Source organism: Ictidomys tridecemlineatus, chromosome 11 (assembly GCF_052094955.1).
Source record: "Ictidomys tridecemlineatus isolate mIctTri1 chromosome 11, mIctTri1.hap1, whole genome shotgun sequence".
Classification (NCBI taxonomy): domain Eukaryota; kingdom Metazoa; phylum Chordata; class Mammalia; order Rodentia; family Sciuridae; genus Ictidomys; species Ictidomys tridecemlineatus.
Genome location: NC_135487.1, coordinates 123949411 through 123970358, shown reverse-complemented (window position 1 = coordinate 123970358; position 20948 = coordinate 123949411). Strand labels below are relative to the sequence as shown.

Sequence of the window (20948 nt, the reverse complement as noted above, 5' to 3'; positions counted from 1 at the left end):
CAGGAATACGTCAGAGCTCTTCAGAGTCCCTGTGTACACAGGTCTCCTATCCAGCTTTTTCTTATAAGCTCTTTGATTATGATTAGCATCAACTGTTATCCTCTCCTGTATACAGCCACAGCCACCAACAACTACTAGTCATCGCTTTCAACAAGTGTCCCCTAAGTTAATGACTTGTCTCAGTGGGGCTACTCCCCTATAGACCAAATCCAGACAGCACTGTGCATGGGGTCTTCCTGGGGACCACTGAGAGGTCAAAGGATGGCAACTCTCTGGAAATGAACCTCTGAAAGAGCCCAGTCCCATCGGCTCCTCAAGCGCCTATTGGACCTGACCACACCCTGTTATTTTCCAAACTACAGAGGACCTGGAGGACGGGAAATGGGACTAGGACAGGTTGAAACACCCAAAACTCCCTGTTCTTATCAAATGTAAGCTGTTCTTCCTGAATAAATAACTTCTGAGGTTGCTGAAAATCAATGACAAATTTGCAGAGTTCTGAAATGGTTCTTCAGGAAGTTAGTAGGTTTTTTTCATTGCTTTCTGGGAGATAAGTTGTGAAAATTCTTCATCATTTTCTGCCCCTCACATTTTGACGTCCATATGAAATTACCAGTTTTCACATTAGTGGTAAAGTTCATCTGTGTTTATATGTTCTTCCCTTAATGACGCATAGAAACCACCTACCATTCTGTTATGATTTTAGAATACTTTAGAGAAAGAGCAAAGCAGTTAGGGTCTGACAATCCCCTTCAATAGCACACCCCTCCTACAGACTCTGGGGCCAAGCCTCGAACACAGGGAGAAACAGACCCAAATGATGGCAGAGCCAGAGGCGAGAGTATCTGATCCTCTTTATGTCATCCTACTTGTTCTTTCCATGACACCTCAGACTTTCCTCTCTTGTGTAATTATTTCTTCATTCTGTGAAAGTCTGTCTGCCCCTCCCCCCACTTCCCTCAACTAAAATACAGGTTCCAGGAGGGCAGGAACTGTCTGCTTAATACTGCCTGCTGTCTACTTTATTCTGAAGCCCTAAAATAATACCTGACCCAGGTGTATTCATCAGGATAGTTAATACTACCTATTGTAAAAAAAAAAAGTCCTTTACTATTTGACCCATCTATCCCACTCTTTGGTTTATACTCAAAGCATACTACAGTAATGCAGCCACATCAATGTCTATAGCAGCTCAATTCACAATACCTGAGCTATAGAACCAACCTTGAGGCTCTTCAACAGATGAATGGATAAAGAAAATGTGGTACATATCCACAATGGAATATTACTTAGCCTTAAAGAAGAATGAAATTGTGGCATTTGCAGGTAAATGGATGAAATTTGCTAAGTGAAATAAGCCAATCCCCCCAAATCAAAGGCCAAATGTTTTCTCTGATAAGCAGATGCTGATCCATAGTGGGGCAGGGACCAGGGTCGGGGCGGCAGTGGTAGAATGAAGCAAGAATGAGGGAAGTTTGGATTGTGCAGAGGCTATTGAGGGGAGGGATGGGGCGGTGGGGATGGGAAGTCGGCTAGAATGAAACAGACATTATTACCCTATATACATGTAGCATCACACTATTGATGTGACTCAGCACCGTGTACAGCCAGAGGAATGAGAAATTATGTTCCCTCGTGTACAATGGGTGAAAAGGCATGCTGCTGTCATGTAAAACTAATTAGAACAAATTTTTTAAAACCCTAGAATCTCATGATTAATACAAAGTTAGCAGCTCTCCTTAAAGTTCACCTTCAAGCAGTGACTCAGGGTTCAGGGATCTACCATCAGAGGCTCTGCCACACTGAGGTCATTTGCTTTGAGCCAGTGAACAGGGAGAAGCACACAGCTCTCAATTGTCCCAGCCCAGGAGCTAAGGAATGTCATCATGTTGGCTGATCTGCCCTGCCTACAGGACAGCTAGGGAAGGTCCTCTTCCTGCCTGGCAGGAAGACAAAGGAAAAGATGTGACGAATGTTTTCTCTTTTCTTGCAGATAGGCACTTCACAGATATCTCTTGAAGGAAATGAATCAATTCTCTCTAAAACCATTGAGTCTACTTGGGTTTTGTTCTCCCCCTCCCCCACAATAGACTTGTAACTTTTGTTGCGATTTCTTTCATAATCCCACTTTATGTTTCTGTATGTATTCATGAGACTGCTCAGGTAGACTGCTTCTTTTTGTGGTTGTTATTCTTTAGATATACATGACAGCAGAGTGTATCTTGACATATTGAATACACATGAGTATATCTTTTTCTAACTAGGATCTCTCTCTTGTTACTGTACCTGATGTGGAGTTTCACTGGTCAGGTAGTCAAATATGAATGGAGTAAAGTTATGTCCAACTCATTCCACTTTCCTATTCCCATCCTTTTCCCTTCCCTTCATTCCCCTTTGTCCAATCCAATGAACTTCTATTCTTCCTAGACCCTTTATTGTGTGTCAGCATCCACATATCAGAGACAACATTCAGCATTTGGTTTTGAGGATGGCTTATTTCACTTAGCATGACAGTCTCCAGTTCCATTAAATATCAGCAAATGCCATAATTTTATTCTTCTTTATGGCTGAGTATTATTCTATTGTGTATATACCACATTTTCTTTATGCATTCATTGTTGAAGAGAACCCAGGTTGGTTCCATAGCTTAGCTATTGTGAATTAAGCTGCTATAAACATTAATGTGGCTGTGTCATTATAGCATGCTGATTTTAAGCCCTCTGGGTATACGCCAAGGAGTGGAATAACTGGGTCAAATGGTGATTCCATTCCAAGTTTTCTGAGGACTCTCTGCTTTCCAGAGTGGTTGCATGATTTTGCAGTCCTACCAGCATTGTATGAGTGTACCTTTTCCCCCACATCCTCACCAACATTTATTGTTACTTATATTCTCAGCCTCCCAAGCCTCTGGGATGACAGGTGTGCACCACTGCACTTGGCCAAACTGATAGTTTTGAATATAATTTTTAATATTATGCTGGACCTCTTGCTAATAAACCTGTTTGACTCTCAAAGACAAAAAGGAGGCTGACCTTATTTTGGGGCCAGCAGGGCTGCAGCAGGCTGAAGGTCCCTAGCAGAGGCTGGAGAGGGCTGTCCTCATGATACTTTTTATGTCTTGTATCAGATCTTCCCACAGCTTCACCCAGCTGCCCCCAAAGGGAGGGAGGGAACATGACACATCCTGTTAACTAAGAGCAGAGCTGAAGCAGTTTCCTTAAGAAGGCAACCCCATTGGCGCTGAGGCTCAGAGGGAGAGCACTTAACTACCAAGTGCGAGGGCCTGGGTTCAATTCTCAGCACCACAAAAAATAAAGAAATAAAATAAAGGTATGCCACAGTCCGGCTGCAGCAGAATAGGGGGGGGGGGGAATGACGAATAACTTGTGTAAGTTGATACAGCAGGAGAGAGAGCCGTTTATTTTAGGACAACAGAGCTATTTATACATTTTGCACAGCTTATCTTAATTAGCATAAACTAGATACATCAGTCAACCAATAAGGAATCTCCACACTTAATGGCTTCCTTTTGTTACTTCTCAAACCACTCCCTCTGGCATTTTGCCAGGCACCATCCAGACTTGTTTACGAACTCTAACATTTCTCTGGCAAAATAACAGGTGTTATTTTGACTTGTTTACTGACCTTAACAAAGGTATTGCAACCAACTACAACTAAAAAATAAATATTAAAAAATGCAACCCCATTGGGACTGAGGGGATGGGGAGGATGGTAGAGTGAGACAGAGGGTATGACCCTAGAGATACATGTATGATGATGTGACTCTATGCCATGTAGAGCCAGAGGAATGAGAAGTTGTGCTCCATTTGTGTGCAGTGTGTCAACATGCATTCTGCTGCCATCTATAGCTAATTACAACAAATTTTTAAAAATAGAAGGGAGACCAGTAGAATAGAAGAAGGGGATCAGGGGGAGGGGGGAGGGAAAGGGGAATGAAATTGATTCAATTATGCTGTTTTATTGTTGCCCATATGAGTATATCATAGCAAGTCTCACTGTCATATAAAATTATAATATGCCATTTAAAAAGAAAAAAAAAGGCAACCCCAGTCTGAGGAGTCCAGGGTCATTATCAGGAAAAGAGAAAGTTGAGAAGGACCTGAAATAACATGGATTCCTCTTCCCAGTCCACAGGATGATGGGTTTGCAGGAGTTTGAGGCTTAAGTCCAGGTAGTACAGGGATCCAGGAAGGCCACTCTGGCCCTGGTGTGTAATGTGCACAAGAAACTCCCCCAGCACACACACACACTTAGCTCCAGAGAAACCCTGCACAAGGAAAGGAAGGAAAACCTAGAAAGGAAGTTGGGCTCCCACTCGCCACGCTGCCTCCATCAACCCCAATTCAGCGGCAGGACCCATCTTCACCCCCTCCACTGGGGCAAGTCAGCACCTCTTCACGGTGCCCACACCTGGACCTGGGGTGGCAGAATGGCAAGAGTGATGCAGCAGAGGTGGCGAGGCTCTGCCAGCTGCAGAGTCGGGCAAGGTTCTCTTTGGGAGGGCTTCTGAAAGGGAGGGGTCAGAAGCCACAGCAGTGACAGAGGAAGAACCCTGGTTGGATAACACGAGAGCTCTGAGCATCAGGGCAGCTGGGAAGGTGGCAGGAGAAGTGACAGGGCCATATGTGCCCACAGAGGTAGAGACCAGCGTCATCTCTAGCTGGATGAAGTGAGAGGAAGCAGGTATCTGCAGGTGTCAGGTGCAGAGTGCAGGTGTCTCCCTAGTGCTGGGTTCTCCTCCCACCTCCAAATAAGTCATCTTCATGGCCTGGCCTGGCCTGGTCTCTGGACCACGCTGTAAACATTGGTGCAGGGCCCCTTTCCTTCCAGATGTTTCTCATCAATATCCTGAGAATACAAGAAAGAAGGTTCTCAGAGCAGCTGATGGTCAGAGTGGCCCCAGAGAGACCAGAAGACAATCGACACCCATTAACATGAATAGCTTAAGCCAGGGATGGTGGAGCACATGTGTGGTCCCAAGACTTGGGAAGCTGAGGCAGGAGGATTGCAGGTTCTAGGCCAGCCTCAGCAAATCAGTGAGACTATGTCCTGAAATTAAAAAACATTAAACCCCTGGGGGATGGGAGGTACTAGGGGTAAACCCAGAAGTGCTTTACCACTGAGCCACATCTCCAGCTTTTTATTATTTTTTTGGGACAGGATCTCACTACTTTGTTTAGGGCCTCACTAAATTGCTAAGGCTAGCCTCCAACTTGTGATCATCCTGCCTCAGCCTCCCAAGTCACTGGGATTCCAGGCTTGTGCCACCAACAAAGAAAATACAAATTATTTTATTTTATTTTTACTTTTTTGCAGTACTGGGTATTGAACCCAGGGCCTTGTGCGTACTCAGCAAAAACTCAATTGCTAAGTTACACCCCAACTGTATTAGTCAGGGTTCTCTAGAGGAACAGAATCAGCAGGAAGTATAATTATAAAAAGGGACCTATTAGGTTGTCTTTTACAACCAGGAGCTGGATAGTCCACAATGGCTGTCTGCAGGCTGGAGAGCTGGGAGAACCAGTAGCTTCAGTCCAAGAGGCTGAAGCCCCAGATCCAGAGGGATGCACAGTGCTACCCTGGTCTGAGACCTAAGCCTTCTGGAGAATCTCTGTGAGAGTTCACTTGGGAAGAATGAAGAAGCAAGAATCCTATATCCTATCGCAGTAGCAATCAAGAACCCATTCAAGAAGGAGTGAGCTTCATCTGCTGCTGCTGCTTTGTTCTTCCAACTTTTATTCCATCCAAGCCATCATCCTATTGGTCACTGCTGCCCACACTTAGGAAGGGTCTTCTTTCAGTTGGCTATCCCACATGCCAATCACTCCTAGATACACCCTCATTGACAGATCCATAATCCTTTAATTCCTTGGCATCTGTCTCTTTTTTTCTCCTAAATATATATCTTTTAGTCATAGTTGGACAAAATACCTTTATTTATTTATTTATGTGGTACTGAGGATGGAACCCAGTGCCGCACACTTGCTAAGTGAGCACTCTACGGCTGAACCACAACCCCAGCCCCTCCTTGGCATCTCTTAATCCAATCAAGTCAACAATTCAAATTAACCATGACACCAACCCATAAATTTTCTTAATACTCTCAACACAAAAAGAGGTAAAAAGAAAGAAAAAAATGCAGTGAAGATAGGACTGCAGATACCTGGCTTAGGACAGCCCAGGGCTGGGTTCCCTGAGACCTGGCTGGTCACCACTCACAGCTCTCTCCTTCTGCTTGCCCTTCCAAGAATCCGGTGCCATCAGCTGTGCACAGACTGCATTGTCCTTGGCCCTGGGGTCCTCTGGCAATCCTGCATCTGAGTCATGACAGACTGGAGCTTGATTCTGTGCCAGGAAACCTCCAACCCTACACACACACACACACACACACACACACACACACATAATCTTATAATCATGCACACACACACTCATACTCTCACTCATTTACACTCTCACTCACAATCACTTTTTCACACTCTCACACACATTCTCACTCACAGACACACTGAAACACATTAACACTAAAACACACACACTCACACACAGTCACACCCTCTCTCACACACTCACACACACAGCCAGGAACCCAAGGCCATTGTGGCTAAACCCTTCATCCCTTCTACAAGGCCACTTCCTGCCATTAAAATGCAGGAGGAAGGAAGCCCAGGATCCAAGGGGAGAGGGAGAGACATCTGGACCCAGAAAGGTCAGTGCAACCTGCCTCTCTCCATCTCCATCTCCATCTTCTTCTTCTTCTTCTTCTCTCCTAAGTGCCAAAGGAACAGGAGCCCTCCAACTCCCAGGATGAAAAACCCAGCCAGGAAGGCCCCTATGGTGCCTCTCGAGTGGCCAGCTGTGGGGGCTCCTTTCCAGAGTTAAGAAAACAAGAGAGTTAAGAAAGGATACGGCAGAAGAGCAGCTGACACACCTATTGCCAGGGGAGGTAGAGAAAGTGCAGGTGTCAGGGGGGCCTGGTGCAGAAGCCGCAGAGGGAGGGCGTGGCAGGTCCACTCATTCAAGCAGTGGCCCAGGTCCTTCGTGGAGCAGGGGAGACGGGGATGAGCAAGGTGGGGTCTGTGCACAAGTCATCACCAGGAAGAGACAGAAGCTCTCAATCACCAGGTGAAGGATCTCACTGCAGTGGAGGTTGACCCATGTCCAAGGTCTCCAGTGAGACCCCCAGGGACATGCGCAGTCACCTGTGTGTGGGGAGCGGCAGGAGTTTCACAGATACTCAGTGTGGAGGGAGCGTCCTGCAGGGGAGGGACAGCACAGGAGGCAGGGCTAGGTGGGGAGGCCAGGAGGCAGCCGTGAGTCCAGGAGGTTTGGTGGGCCATGTTGAACTTCCTCTGAGACTCCAGGGTGGAGGGGGCACATGACCAGGGGTGGTGACTGCACTGACCAGTCAGGCTCCTCCAGCAGCCCCTGGAGGAAGACTGAGAGAGGACGGGTGCACACAGGTCCCAGGGATTCGGGGTCAGTGAAACACCTCCTGGGCGCAAACTGCCCAGAACTGAGCTGGACACCTGGGCTAAGAGGAGAGAAGGATGTGTCCCCTGCCCTCATGGTGTCCCACTCAGGGTGGACTCAGACCCAGAAACGGATCTTTCCCCTCAGGGGGGATGGCCGTGGGCAGCTCCTTAAAGAGGCTGCGCCTTCAGAGCCGGCAGTGGCTTCACACGTTAGGGAAGTCAGCAAGCAGCTGTGTCCCTGTGTGGATGAGGCCACCATCAGGGACACAGGACTTTCTAAGCCCTACATCCTATGGGGACTAGGTGGAGGTCGACCCCAGAGATGACACACACAAAGGCCACAATCCAATCTGTTTTTCCAAAGATGACCCTGGACACAGGGCATGGTGACGGGGTGGGACAAGTCCCGGAAGGCTGCCCCTGGCCCAGGGGGAAGGGCCTGGAGGTGAGGGATATTTAAAGACAGTCATGAGCTGGATGCCACCCCACACTTCTGGATTGGAGTGACCAAGGGAAGGCAGTGTTGTTCATAAACACAGCAGCAAAAAAGCCAGGGACCCTCGGGCTCCAGAGCCACCTGAGCCCCTCCCTGTGCCCCTCCCTCCTACAGGTGCACTCACCTGGGCTACAGAGGTCAAGGAGCTGTAAGGTGGCATTTTTCTGGTCCACTGGGTTGCTGAGGACACAGGTGAGGCTGACATTGGGCTGCCTCAGTGGCAGGCTCAGGGCCAGGGTCCAGGGGTTGGGGGGTCCTGGGGCCCCTCTCTGCTCCCGCTCACTGGGGGGGCCCTGGACCTCCCAGGTTACACTCAGGACCTCTACAGCCTCTCGGGCCCCACACTCCAGAGTGACATTGCACCAGCTGGGCGTGATGGACACTGACGTGGTCCGGATCTGGGCAAGGGGCACAGGATCTGAGGAAGGAGGGGACAAAAGGAGAGAGCCTCACACATGCCACACATTGTCCTCCAGAGTCTCACTGACCAGAGGCAGGAGCCCTAGGAGGAAGCTGGGAGCACGTTACAAATGAAGCACAATTTCCCCAGAGCTACATGTTGACAAGTGACAGCAGCCACTTTATTAAGCTCATGTGATCTCACTAGATGAAGCAAGTCTAAACTTTTTTTCCCATGAGAACATGATGGCTGAATCCCAGTTTTTAGGGACAATTATTTCTAGAAGATAGGGGTCTTCTGGAAGGGGAGAGGCGTGGGACAGAAGAGCTTGTCTGGGGCCAGGGTCCTGTGTCCTGGGTCTTCAGCTGAGACACTGCCTGGGACTGCACAGCCCGACTGGGGCAGGACACCAGGCCAGCTCTGGGAGAACCAGAAAGCTCAGGTCAAAACAGGAGACACTGTGGGAGATACCGTGGCTGCAACAGAGAGCACAGCTCTGCAGGCAGTTAGAACGTGACCCTGAATGTGTGCTCCCGACTGGGGCAGAAGGGGCAGATCCACAGGCCAGTCTGGAAATCACACAGCACCTGCACCTGCAGTCCACTCTCTGCAGAGGGACTGCCCTAGGCAGAGGGACTGTGGGGACCCTAGAGTTGGCAAAATGGATCTCCTGGGACGTGTAGCAGCATCACTTCTCCTCCCCTATCAAGGCTTGCAGAGCAGGATTTGTGGGGTCTGTGGAAGTGAGGTGGCCTCTCACTGGCCTCTCCCTGCAGGGATTGGAGATGGCGAACTAGATACCAGTGGATTTCAAATGAGATAGAACAATCCTTTCCCACTGATGTCCACATCTTGATCCTCAGAACCTGTGAAATTGCTAAGTTATGAAAAAAGAACTGAGCTTTAAATAGGATTTTCTGATAGTCCCAGAGTCCTCACAGGGACCCTTAGTCATGGAAGAAAGTGTCAGGCATGGTGGTGCACACCCCCAATCCCAGCAGCTCAGGAGGCTGAGACAGGATGATCCTGATCTGAACGAAGATCAAAGCCAGCCTCAGCAACCTGGCATGGTTCAAAGCAAATTAGTGAGACCTTGTCTCAAAAATATGAAGCAATAAAAAAGGCTGGGAATGTTGCTCAGTGATTAAGCACCCGGGATTCAATTCCTGGTACCAAAAGCACAAAACAAATCACAAACAAGAGGAAGGGAAACAATAAGTATGAGGGATGCAAGAGAGATTCCCCCTCCCTTTGTATTTTAGGCAGAGGAGGGGACCTCAAGTCCAGGGACGCTGGAAGCTCTGGAGAGTAGGAAAGGCAGGAAAGGATCCCCTCTAGATCCTGCAGAACACAATGCAGCCCTGCCCACACTTGGGTTTTCGCCCAGTGACAACCGTGTCTGACCTTGACCTGCAGCATGTTGTGGATACACATTTCTGTTGTTTTAAACCATGATTATGCATTGTTAAAAGAGCAAAGGAAAACTAATATACAAAAGCAGTAAATTTAGTCTTACAAAGAGGAGGAAATGTTACTGCAAAAATGGCCAAATTTCCATTTTGTGTCCCAAAACACAGATGTGATTTTTCTCCCTGGTATAAAACCTCAGCTCTACTGTTTGTGATGAATATCTGACGTGTTGGTGCCTGAGGAGAATCCTGCAGCATGTGGTCTCAGAGACTCCTAGGCTCAAGGAAGGAGGCCGGCCCTGGGACTAGGTGAGGGTGTCACTTACCATAAACAGTGAGGTGGAAAACTGCTTTAATTTCTCTTCCTGTCTGAGACATGATCTGGGCCCAGTACTGCCCACTGTCCTGTGAGGTCAAATTGTTAATCCTCAGGGATGACATACTGGGCACCTGGACCCTCTGCTTGTACTTGTCCTGGAGACTGAACCACAGCGGATCTTCCTTCCCATTCTGGAATCTCAGCATGAATGTGGAGTTTGAATCACAGGCGAAGCCCCAGGTGATATCCTCTATCTTGGGATCATCTGGCTCCTGGATCACTTGCAACAAGACTGAACCTCCCCGGATCGCCTTCAGATAAGTGCGGGTTCTAAGACCTTTCATCCCAGAACCATGAGCTCCAGAACTCTTGGCTAAAGTGCTGCCGGTACCTAGGGCATTGGGAAAGAGAACATAGATATTTCCTCAAGGAGAACAAGTGACACAGACATTTTCTTCTTAACCAATCCATTTGGCCCCTTTCCTTGATCTAGAGAGGAAGCCTTGTACAGTGAATTGGATCCATTTCTCAGACCAAGTCCGGTTCTGCTGAAGTGTAACCTTGGGCTGATGACTTAACTGGACTAGACTGCAGTTTCCTTACCTGACTTGAAGTCAGGGTGTGAACTACAGGAGGCCAGGGATTGACAGCTCCTAGCACATCGTCTGGCATGTGCTAGATGCGAGCCATGCTAACAGGTGGGAGGGGTACCTCATGTGTCTTCAATTCTCATTTCCCTGATGATTAGAGAGGCTGAGGATTTTTATAGCTCTGTTGGATATTCATTTCTCTCTTGGAGTAATACTTGTTCAAATCTTTTGCCCATTTTTAAATCAAGTTACCCGTTTCCTTGCTATTGAGTTACTTAGTTTTTTATTCATTAGGTCTATTGACCCCACATCAGACGTGTGCTTTGCAAATATTCTCTCCCAAGACATGGGCTGTGTCTTCCCTCTGTTTTTTTTTTTTTTTTCTGTGCAGAAGGTTTTTAATTTAATGTAATTCTGTTAGGTTTTGGTTTTGGTGTCTGTGCTTTGAGAATCCTCGTCAAGTAATTACCACCCAAGCTCATGGACATTCTGTTTTCTTCTAGAGACTTTATAGTTCCAAATCATATGATTCAGTCTTTCTTCCATTTAAGTTGATTTTTTCATATGAGGTGAGTTAGAATCAATTTCCTTCCTCTGCATGTAGCTCTCCCATCTTCCCATATGCATTTACTGAAGACACTGTGCTTTCCCCTTTGTATATTCTTAGCCCATTTGTCAAACATCACATCAACTGACTGTAAACACTGGGTTTATTTATGGAATTTCTTCTTTTCCATTGGTCAATGTGTCCATTTTTGTGCAAGTTCCCTGCTGTTTTAATTACAATAACATTGTATTTTGAAATCAGGGAGTGAGACACATCCAGTTTTGTTCTTTTTCATTTGTTATTTGGGGTCTTATGTGATTCCAAACAAATTTTAGGAGATTTTTTTTTCTATTTCTGTTAAAGATGTCATTTGAATTGTAATAAATTTCATTAAATCTATTAAGTTCATTTTACCCAGCAGCCAAAATGTCATTTCATGAATTGAAAGATATCAAAAGTTTTTTAGTACTTATTGGTTTCATGTCATGCTTAAAAAGATAGCCTTCCCTTCAAAGTAAGCTTCTCATTTTTTTTCTAGTTTTGTTCAAGTTCTTCTTGTGGTTTCAACATTCATGTTTAAGTTTTGAGCAAATTAAATGCAGTTTGGTGTCAGCAAGGTCCCACAGCTGGATGGTATGAAGAGTGGTTACAAGGTTGGACTTTACCTCAGTGAAGTCTAAGTTAGTCTAGGTCCCCCATCTTCTGGCTGTGTGAACTTGAACAGTTACTGAACCTCTCTGGCTTCAGGTTTCTCACCTATGAAATGGGAATGATGGTGCTTACTTCATTGAATTGTTTTTGGATTTAAGCAGAAAGAGCTTTGGGCACAGTACTCAATAACTGTGCTGTTCCCATTTGCTGCTGTTGTTATCATGATGGGCATTACTGGCCCAGGACCCCCAGGTCAGAAGCACACATTCCCAGTTCCAGGCTGGTTTTCTTCCTCCCCTCCAGCTGCCCCTCTTGGGGGTCTCCTCCTGAGTATAGGGATGGGATGCAGGAGTCACACATCCTGTGGCTTCAATCTTTTTGGTGCCTGTAGGTGATGAGGTCCAGCCAGGGCTTTCCTGTTTATAAAAGTCGAGTTTAAAAGGAAATTCACTGTGACACAGGCATCATTACCAAGCCCCCACAGGACCCCTGTGCAGCCAAGAAGCAGGAGTAGGAATGTGGAGAGAAGGACTCCTTATCCCTACCTTGAATTAAGATTTTAAATTTTATATTATTTTTTTTTTAATTTTTAAACATTAATGAATCTTTATTTTATTCACTTATTTATATGTTGTGCTGAGAATCAAACCCAGTGCCTTGCCCAAGCTACACAAGTTCTCTACCACTGAGCCACAACCCCAGTCACAAATTTTATAATCCTAACTCTGATTGCCCATCTCCCCACTTCTTGAGCTGTTCTTTAATACAGAAGTATCATCCGTTACACTGAAAACAAGAATCCAAGTCGTGGAGTTTTCAAGTGAAAACAAATTGTGCCCCATCCCAAGGTAAGCACTGGAAATGGCATGTGCCCAGAGACACTCCAGCCCTGTGAGCCCAGGCATCTATTCATAAATGCCTCTCAACCTTCCCAGTGGTGTGGAGAGGTGACATTCATTCTCCGTTTGAAGGGATTGTGACATCCTATGGTCCCCTATTTAATTAATAAGCAAAATAGAAGTATCCTTTAGCACTGTGGTCATCCAGCCTAATCAGAGTTACACACTTGTATAAAAGTGTAATTTTCGGTTGAAACTGGGTCATAAAATGACAACTTCCCATTTTCTAAAAACGGTTATGCAAGTTGCTTTTTAAGGACATTGAGACCTAGAGAGCTGAGAGGAACCAAAAGTCTCCAAGGACGAGAAGCTGAGAAACAAGAAGAGGGAATTGTGGATCTGGGTTAGAAGTCAGGGTGCAGCCACAGCTGCAGGAGGGAGCATGGGGTCAGAGAGACCAGGGCACTTACAAAGTACCCAGAGGTTCCACCAGGCCCAGGGCACCTGGTGTGGACCATGCCACCAAGACCCCCGACTCCAGCCATTTGGCCTTCTGTTTCTCATCCCTGCCTTAAGTCCCTTCCTGCTCCCTGGGGAGACAGAAGTGAGTGTGCCTCCTCTCTCCTTGTCAGGGGAGCGTCTGTGAAGTTCTTTCTTCTTGCAAAACCTGGTGCAGTGTTGGTTTCTCTGGGCATGGGCAGCAGGCACTTGCTGGGTGTCAGTACAGTGGTGGTCAGTACATTTAAGTGCTCTATTTAATGCAGTACCCAGAGAAACAGCCTGCTATCCCATGGGGAAACAGCGCAATTGGGTGCTCTGACAGCCTGTATTTCAGACCATCCTCAGGGATTTGATGAGGTCACTGTGGTCACCATAGTGTCTGTGTCCCCCTGCCAGCATTGTAAGAGGGTCCTTCAGGGAAGCTAGTGTTTTGTGCTGAACAGGAACCTCAAGGTCTGGCAGAGGCTTTCATCAGCTGGTCTAAAGGGCACAGCTGCAACATGGCCTCCTGGGCAAGGTCTGCAGACCACATCTGCACAGGGTGTGAGGAGGGAGAGTCCTTGGGCAGGAGATTTGAGGACACCAGCCCTGAGGTCCCCCTCAGGAGCAGAGGCAGAGAAGACCAGGTCAGGGGAGGAGCTGAGGAGCAGGATTTCCTCCCTCCCTTGGGGACTGAAGAAGTGACCACAGGGACAGCTCAGGGTGTCCTCTCTTAAGGAGCCCTAAACAGGCTCCCCAGCTGTGACTCCCTGTCAGGTGACAGGATAGGACAGGTCAGGATGAGAAAGACAGAGCAGAGGCCTTGCAGTGGCCACAGAAAGCCCTGTGTGAGTGGAAGCCCTGGGTCACACTGGAGGGGCTTCAGAGGTGAGCTGTTGAGGCCCCTCCTGTTACAGAGCAGGGGGTCCCCAGGGGAGTGGACTTGTCCTGGCGACATAGGGCACAGCAAGGCCTGGACCCAGGATGCTGCCAACTAGGAGCTCTGCCCCTCCCTGAGCTGTTACCTGGTCCCTCCAGGGCCTGAGCAGCTGCTGGAGTCTTATCCTCCAACTACCCCCCTGCATAGACAGTGTCCCCTTGGAGTGGCTGAGCACAGCTGAGGCTTCTGGCTCGCCCAGGTTTGGACAGCCAGCCTGCCCAGACTGCCACTTCCCAGAAGAGGGAACCACAATACAGAGGAGGGTCAGCCTCAGCCTGTGGGAGGATCAGCCCTTGAGCCCCAATGGTGGATGACATCAGCAAGACAGAGAAGGGAGGCAGAGAGGGGAGGCAGCAGGAGCTCTCTGACCTACAGAAGATGCAGAAGATGCTCATCCCAAACAAGGAAAGAGGAGCCATGGAGCACATGGGCTTTACCAGGGAGAGGGTGAACTTCATACTACAAAATTAAAAATGCAACCGTGAGCATAGAACATGGTTCCACTGTGTGTAATATCCCTATCTCCATATTCCCATGCCAGGAGCATTTCCCTGTGAACTCATGCACAAAACTGCCAAACTGATACCTTGCTGCCCTTTACACTGTTTCCATGTCTCTCTTGGGCCAATAGTGACCTGGAAACTTCTCCATCTCCCTGCCAGCAGATGGGGGCAGCATTCATTAAATGCTGTTGCTATCAGTTTAGGGGAGCCACCCCATGTCCAGGATCACCCTCACTGCAGTGTGGAAATTCTAGGAAGCAAGCTGTGCTCAGTTTCCACTTCTCTTCCACACTTGCCCTTCCAAACCATGTGCAGGAAAGGGCTTGCTATTTGAACCATGATATGGGCAAGTTCTTCACCACCCTCACCATCACTCCTTCACCTCCATCTCTCTCCCCCAAGCAAGGCTGAGTGAACAGGGGACAATCCAGAAACCAAAGAAAAATGCAACTGTGGATCTTCAGTCTTCCAGAAAGGATGTAGAGCAATCTAGGGGTGAGGCTCCTTCCATGAAGAGACTCTGACCATCTCCTTGCAAGCTGCTTTGCTTCATTCAGCTGCACAGAGGTCAGGCCTGTGGGGGGACCAATTCCAACCTTCCCCATTTCTGTTGACCTTGAGAGAACCACCCTCTTTGTCTGGTTTCAGGCTGCAAATCCAATAATTGGGAAAGTCAAGTCCTCCCTTTCCTTCTCCCTTCTTCCTCGCCCTCCCCTCCTGTTCTTCCCCTTTCTTTTGAAATCTTCCACCGCCACTGCCTCTGAAGAGAGCTGCACATTTAACAATCCCCAGTTAAACAATGCTGTAGAAATGGGAAGAGTGTGCATTTTGCTGTTCCAAAGTTGAGCTACTTAAATCGTACCCAGTCTTCTACCACTGGCAGGTAGTTGTTCAGTTAATAAGCCTCCTTTCACAAGTGCTCCCTCAACCACCAAGCTCCAGGTAATTTCCTGCAAGTTCACTTAGTGGCTGGGATTGATAAAAAATCAGATAGAAAGTCTTCACCAAAAGTCACTTCACTAGATCTTCTTATTTTCTCATTAGTTTTTGTTTTATTTCTTCATAGGAGCAAACACAACAGTCCACGATGTCATAGTGTGACATGATCTTGGTTCACATGACTCAGTCATTAGGTCAGTACTTTTTTCACTTCCTTTTAGCTTCCCACCCTCTCTTTTTCCCTGCATATTTTCTGCACAATTTCCCCTCCTGTAGCTTGTGGTAGCTACCACTATTGTTTCCCCACATGTTCCACATCCCCATAAATGTGGATTTGTAGAGGCTGCTTGTCCTTTTATGCAATAAGGACTTCATGATGCTGGGTTCCCTGGATCTTGCTGAGGAGGATCCAGCCATCTCCCTCATGGAAACTGGACATTCTTCCCAGAACACTGGGGCACTGTTTCCTTAGCCTCCATGTCATCCCATACATGGAGGCCCCAGATACTGCTCAGTTTGCTCAATCTTTCCCCAATTGATGGTGCCTCCTGTTTTTCCAAGGCTTTGGCAGGAACAGTGAAGAGATAAGCAAGGTTCCAGCTGAGGTCTGCAGGGCCAGGAGCATTTGAGGGTGGGGGAAGGAGTGAAGACCAGAGGAGCTTCCTCCAGCTCAGACACCAGGGTTCCAGTTGAGGCCTCCACAGAAGACCTGCAGAGGCCCTGAGGACCCTGAGGGCCCAAGCTGGGGTGCTGCCTCCTCACTCTGTGCCCCAGGAACAGGCTCTTGGACTGTCTCCATCCCCTCCCCAGGCACCTCTAGCTCCTCCCTGCTGCTGTAGCCCAGGTGGCCTCAGCTCCCTGGCTATGGTCCCTCGTGCAGCCAGGGCTGCCCATGCCCAGGGTCCCAGGTCCTCATCACAAAAAGGCCATTTTGCTCTTTCTGTTTTTCCTGGGCTCTGCCCACACTGCACTGGTGAATTATAACAGTGCGGCTTTCTCTTTTTGTTTCCCAAAGGCATCAGAGCCTCACAGCCCCCAGGACTGAAGGGTCCCAGCTGTCCCAGCACCCCAACTGCCCTCCCTTCCAGGAAACCCAGCTACTCACAGAGCAGGCTAATGCCTCCCAGGAGCCTGGTGGTCCAGCAGAGGTGGGGGTCCTGTGAGCTGTGTCCCATTCCGGCTGCCTGCCGGCCTCTTCAGCTGGGGAGGAAACATCTGAAAGGGGAACCAGCAAGAGGAGGAGCTTCCCTGCTCTGAAGGCAGAGCCACAGGCCAGTGATAGGAAGCCCACCAGAGTTCACAGAGGCAACCTCACTTGCTCTAGGAAATTGCAGAATAACTGTACGAACGACCAGAGCCTGGATGGACATGTGGTTTCTGACATCTGTTGGCAAGCCTTTCCTGCAGGCAGAGCCAGCATGTCTCAGGTAACTACACCTGCCCACACCTGCTGGGTGAACTGCTCTGTCCAGGCAGCCCTGATTTCAATGCCGGCCTGTGGCCAGCACAGAGTCTCCCTCTTACAAGCAAGCCTGAGCTAAGCCCTCCTGAGTTCCATGGCTTTCCTCTATTCTGTAGAACCTTCACATATTCTTCCCCACCCCAAAGGCACAGCTACATGCTACTACCAGAGAATTCACAGGATACAGAGAGGCAGGGCTTTGGGTATGGCAGGTAAGGGCTCTACCATGCAGCCCCTGGGGTTCGTGTTTATACAAAGAAAAAGGGCAAGGGGGAGGTAACAGCAAAACAACTGCTCCAGTCACAGTGGACAAGACAAACACTGGCTGTTGATGTCTTCGCTCACTTCATGCTATATGTGCCAGGGCAGAATCGTGATCAGCAGGGACAAGTCTCTTCCAGGTTGTTCCTTCTCTGATGGAATCCATGGTCTCATGCCTTCTGCTTGTGCTGGCTTAAAGAGATACACAGTCCATTCTTTTGCAAGTTTAACTCCCTCTATAGCCTGAAACAGCAAATCAAGGAGCAGGTCTGAGCTCACAACCTACAGGTGATCCTGTTTTATCATCACAGTTCTAGGAGGATAGAAAGACAGAGTGAATCCAGCATCAGCTGTTCCTGGCACTTAGTGGTGAGGTCAAGGAAGCAGAGCTCCTAAGCCATGGCTTGTTCTCAGCTCTCCCCCATTTTGTGGAACTGACCCCACCTCACCCTCTCCCTGGCCCAGCCCAGGATGTGCCCCTGGATGCTTTCATGCTGCCCACTCCTTCTCCTCACCCTCTACTGCCTGTGCCGGGTTCCCTCCTGTGTACCATGGCACTTGGGGAGGAAGGTGAACTCTTCTCCCACCTGAAGGCACAATCCATTATTAGCAGTGGGACCTGGCACTGCTGGGCTGTGTGGGCGAGGTTGCAGTGGGACCTGGCACTGCTGTGCTGTATGTGGGAGAGGTTGCAGTGGGACCAGCTGGTCGACCTCAACCTTCACAAGTTTCCTCCAACCTTCCTGGTCCCACTTTCCCTGGTAACTGTCTGCTCTGGAGTCGACTTCCTCTGCTATGAGTCAGTCCTCCCTTTATCCTGAGAATGACTGTGTGGCACAGCTTTTTCTCTCCTCTATTAACTACTAATATCGTCTTACAGTCAAACCAGATGGGGAGCTATTGGTAAGTGAGGACCTCCCATTAGCCCCTCATCCAGTTGCCCCTCTGTTCCCCCAGCCGACATGCTTCTTGGCCACCTGCTGCCCTCTCCTTCTCCTCTGTCCCCTCAGAAGCCATGTTAAAAGGTTCTGATGTTGAGTCACTCCACTGTGGATACGAAGCCTCTGGTTTTCCTGTGGATTTTATGAGATCTCTCACCTGATTCTGTTTTCTTCTCAGCCCCGTTTTCTTCTCTCCCATTCTTACTGTCTATGTGAGTATGATATGCCTGACAGAGATACTGACTAACAATTTTCTGTTTTGCTGTGTCTTTCCCTGGCCTTGGTATTAGTGGAATCCTGGCCTTGGGAACTGAGTTGGGAAGTGTTCCCCTTCTTCAATCTTTGGGAAGAGTTGGAGATAGATGGTGCTACTTCTTCCCTAATATTCATAGTCTTACCAGTGCAATCATCTGGTCCATGCTCCTTATTCATTATTGATCTATTCAGACTTTCCATCTCTTTGTGACTCAGCTTCAGTATTTTGTATGTTACTAGAATTTATCCATTTCTTCTAGGTTATCAGATAATTGTTCATAATAAGCTTTTATGATCCTTTGAGTTTCTCAGTAACAACTGTAATTTCTCCTCTTTCATTCTGATCTCATTTGAGTCATTGTCTTCTTAGTCCAGCTAAAAATTTATCAATTTTCCAAAAGCCAACTCTTAGTTTTGTTGATCTTTTCTATTGTTTTTCTGACTTTCACTTTTTATTTTTTAGTCCTGAATTTGATCCCAGGGCCTCACACACACTAGGCAAATTCTCTAGCCTGACCTACAGCCCCAGCTGTTTTTGTTGTTGAATTTTGTTTTAATTGTATCTTATTTTGAGAGAGGGTCTCCCTAATTCACTCAGTGTGGCCCTGGATTTGCGATCCCCCTGCCTCAGCCTTCCAAGTCACTTGGATCACAGGATGGCTCTCTGGGTTTCCGTCCTCATGGGGACCTTCTGCCTTCTTTACTTTCAGCCTTAGTGTCTTCTCAGGGTTCCCTGAGCCTCCTGTGATCATCACCCAGTGGCTCCTGTTTGATTACTCAGCCTCTCTATTCCTTTTCATTGGAGAATTTAACCCACTTACAGTCAAGGTCAGGACTGGTAGGCCAGGGCTGCCATTCTGTTTCTCCTTTGGGGGGCTTTCTGATAAATCTTTTTCCTTTCTTCCACTTCTGCTGTTTTCCTCTCTGATCAGGTGACTTACTCCATGGCATACTTTCATTCCTTACCATTTAGCTTTTATGTATCTCCCATAAGTTTTGCTTTGTGGTATCCACGAAGCTAACAGAAACATCTTATATTTACATTAGGCTGCCTTAAGATGGCATCAAATTAGTAAAGAAGATGAAGGACTGTGGTTACTGGTGACTACAGCCCTCTGGTACCAGGTTCCTTTATGTGAGGACGGCCTTAGGCCTGAGTCTAAGCAACTACATTTTAAAAATTCCAGTTTGAAACCTGCAGTCTCCCCAGGCACACCCACAGAGCCCTCCAGTGTGGCTTCAGACAAGTCACTTCCCCACCCTGAGAAACAGTGAAGCCTCTGGCAGGCTGTCCTCCCCTGATAAGAGGGAAAGGCAGAAGATGAGGGTGGAGACCACCAGACCAGATGTTTCTGACCCCAGGGCAAATGATGTCACTGAGAAATCAGTGGTAGCTGGTAAGGATTGAAAGGGGGGTCAAAAGCCACCAAATTTAGTATAAAAAATAGAGCTGATGAGCAGGGATTCAGCCAGTTGAAACAAGGATGCACTCAAGCTGGAGAGCCTGATGAGGACCTGACATCCCATCACTTGTCATCAATCCTGATCCGTTCACAAACCTCACCTCTCTCAAACTCTAGTGCCTCATCTGGACCTTGGTGAGAGCCAGGACTTCTCCATAACGGTCATCCACTCCACGCCAAGAAAAGTCTGCCTTGGTCTGGACCTGTTCACCACGGTCTAATTGAATGTCCATCTGCTGGACATAAAGCCTCAGGCTTAAGATTTTTGAAGGTAGCATGCAGAGCGAATGTCTGTCATTAGCCTGTCATGATTAAGTGTTCTGCAGTGCTTCGAATTAATCTAGAATTGTTTGCTGTGAATGGATCATGTCTATTGCAGTGCCTAGCATTAATGACTGTCATTTTCTTGATTAAGGACCTATCGAGAGAAATTATATTGAGTAATTTGACTGAATAAAGCATAGAAAGGGGCAGAAGCACGTGGACATTCTTTGTTTTTCCCCTCGACAGCACATGTCACAATTTTGCTCCCTTGCGTCATTTGCCTGTCTGCTCCCTAGCTGAGGTCCCCTGTTCCCTTCTCATTTTTCTTGTTTCTCCAGACACAGGCCCTTACTGAAAGGCTCCACGTACATTGTCCACTCAGGGCCTGTGGTTTCCTAACTACTGATTTCTCTGAGATCCTCTCTCTGAAGATATTTCTCCTCCTCTTTACTTTTCCATCCTCACTATCTCAGTGGATATGTCCTCACTATCTGAACTCAGCCTGGAGCTAGCCAAGGGGGACAAGCACTGCTATGGCTTGAATAATGTCCCCTTCAAAACTCAGGCGTTGCCAATGTGATGGTGTCAGGACGAGGGGCCTTTAGCAGGGGATTGGGCACGAGGGCTCCTCCCTGGGGAATGGGATTAAGGCGTCCTATAGTGTCCTGCCTCTTGCTCTAGTGGGACTCAGCC

At 47.9% G+C, this 20948-nt stretch overlaps 1 protein-coding gene and 2 long non-coding RNA genes across 4 annotated transcripts in view; 2 read left to right on the top strand and 1 right to left on the bottom strand.

The window, feature by feature from the left end:
• Positions 1–20467, top strand: part of LOC144368435 (uncharacterized) — a 188697-nt gene extending 168230 nt beyond the window's left edge. Inside the window, exon 2 of the long non-coding RNA XR_013428195.1 lies at positions 16625–20467. This is a non-coding gene — a long non-coding RNA (uncharacterized LOC144368435). The remainder of the gene's footprint in view (positions 1–16624) is intronic.
• On the bottom strand, positions 3398–17244 carry LOC144368433 (CD48 antigen-like). Of its 2 annotated transcripts, XM_078027292.1 has the most exons (5): positions 16715–17244; positions 10128–10511; positions 8117–8410; positions 6185–6889; positions 3398–4869 (listed from the first exon to the last, which is right to left on the bottom strand). In XM_078027292.1, the coding sequence occupies exons 1-4, from the start codon at positions 16782–16784 to the stop codon at positions 6732–6734; spliced, it is 906 nt and encodes a 301-aa protein (XP_077883418.1). In that variant the 5' UTR covers positions 16785–17244; the 3' UTR covers positions 3398–4869; positions 6185–6731. The 2 variants fall into 2 exon arrangements, with proteins under 2 accessions (XP_077883418.1, XP_077883417.1); XM_078027291.1 differs by lacking the exons at positions 3398–4869; positions 6185–6889 and having other exon boundaries at positions 6910–8410.
• Positions 6408–11670, top strand: LOC144368436 (uncharacterized). Its single transcript, XR_013428196.1, has 2 exons — positions 6408–6730; positions 9970–11670. It is a non-coding gene; the product is annotated as an uncharacterized LOC144368436 (long non-coding RNA).
• Positions 20468–20948: the final 481 nt, after the last annotated feature.

Bases quoted from the DNA above. Each gene is read 5' to 3' on its own strand.
- LOC144368433 (XM_078027291.1), bottom strand. From the start codon at position 16,784: ATGGGACACAGCTCACAGGACCCCCACCTCTGCTGGACCACCAGGCTC. The intron at 10,512-16,714 runs GTGAGTAGCTGG...CCAATGCCCTAG, and splicing joins GGGAGGCATTAGCCTGCTCT to GTACCGGCAGCACTTTAGCC. The intron at 8,411-10,127 runs GTAAGTGACACC...CTCCTTCCTCAG, and splicing joins TTTCCACCTCACTGTTTATG to ATCCTGTGCCCCTTGCCCAG.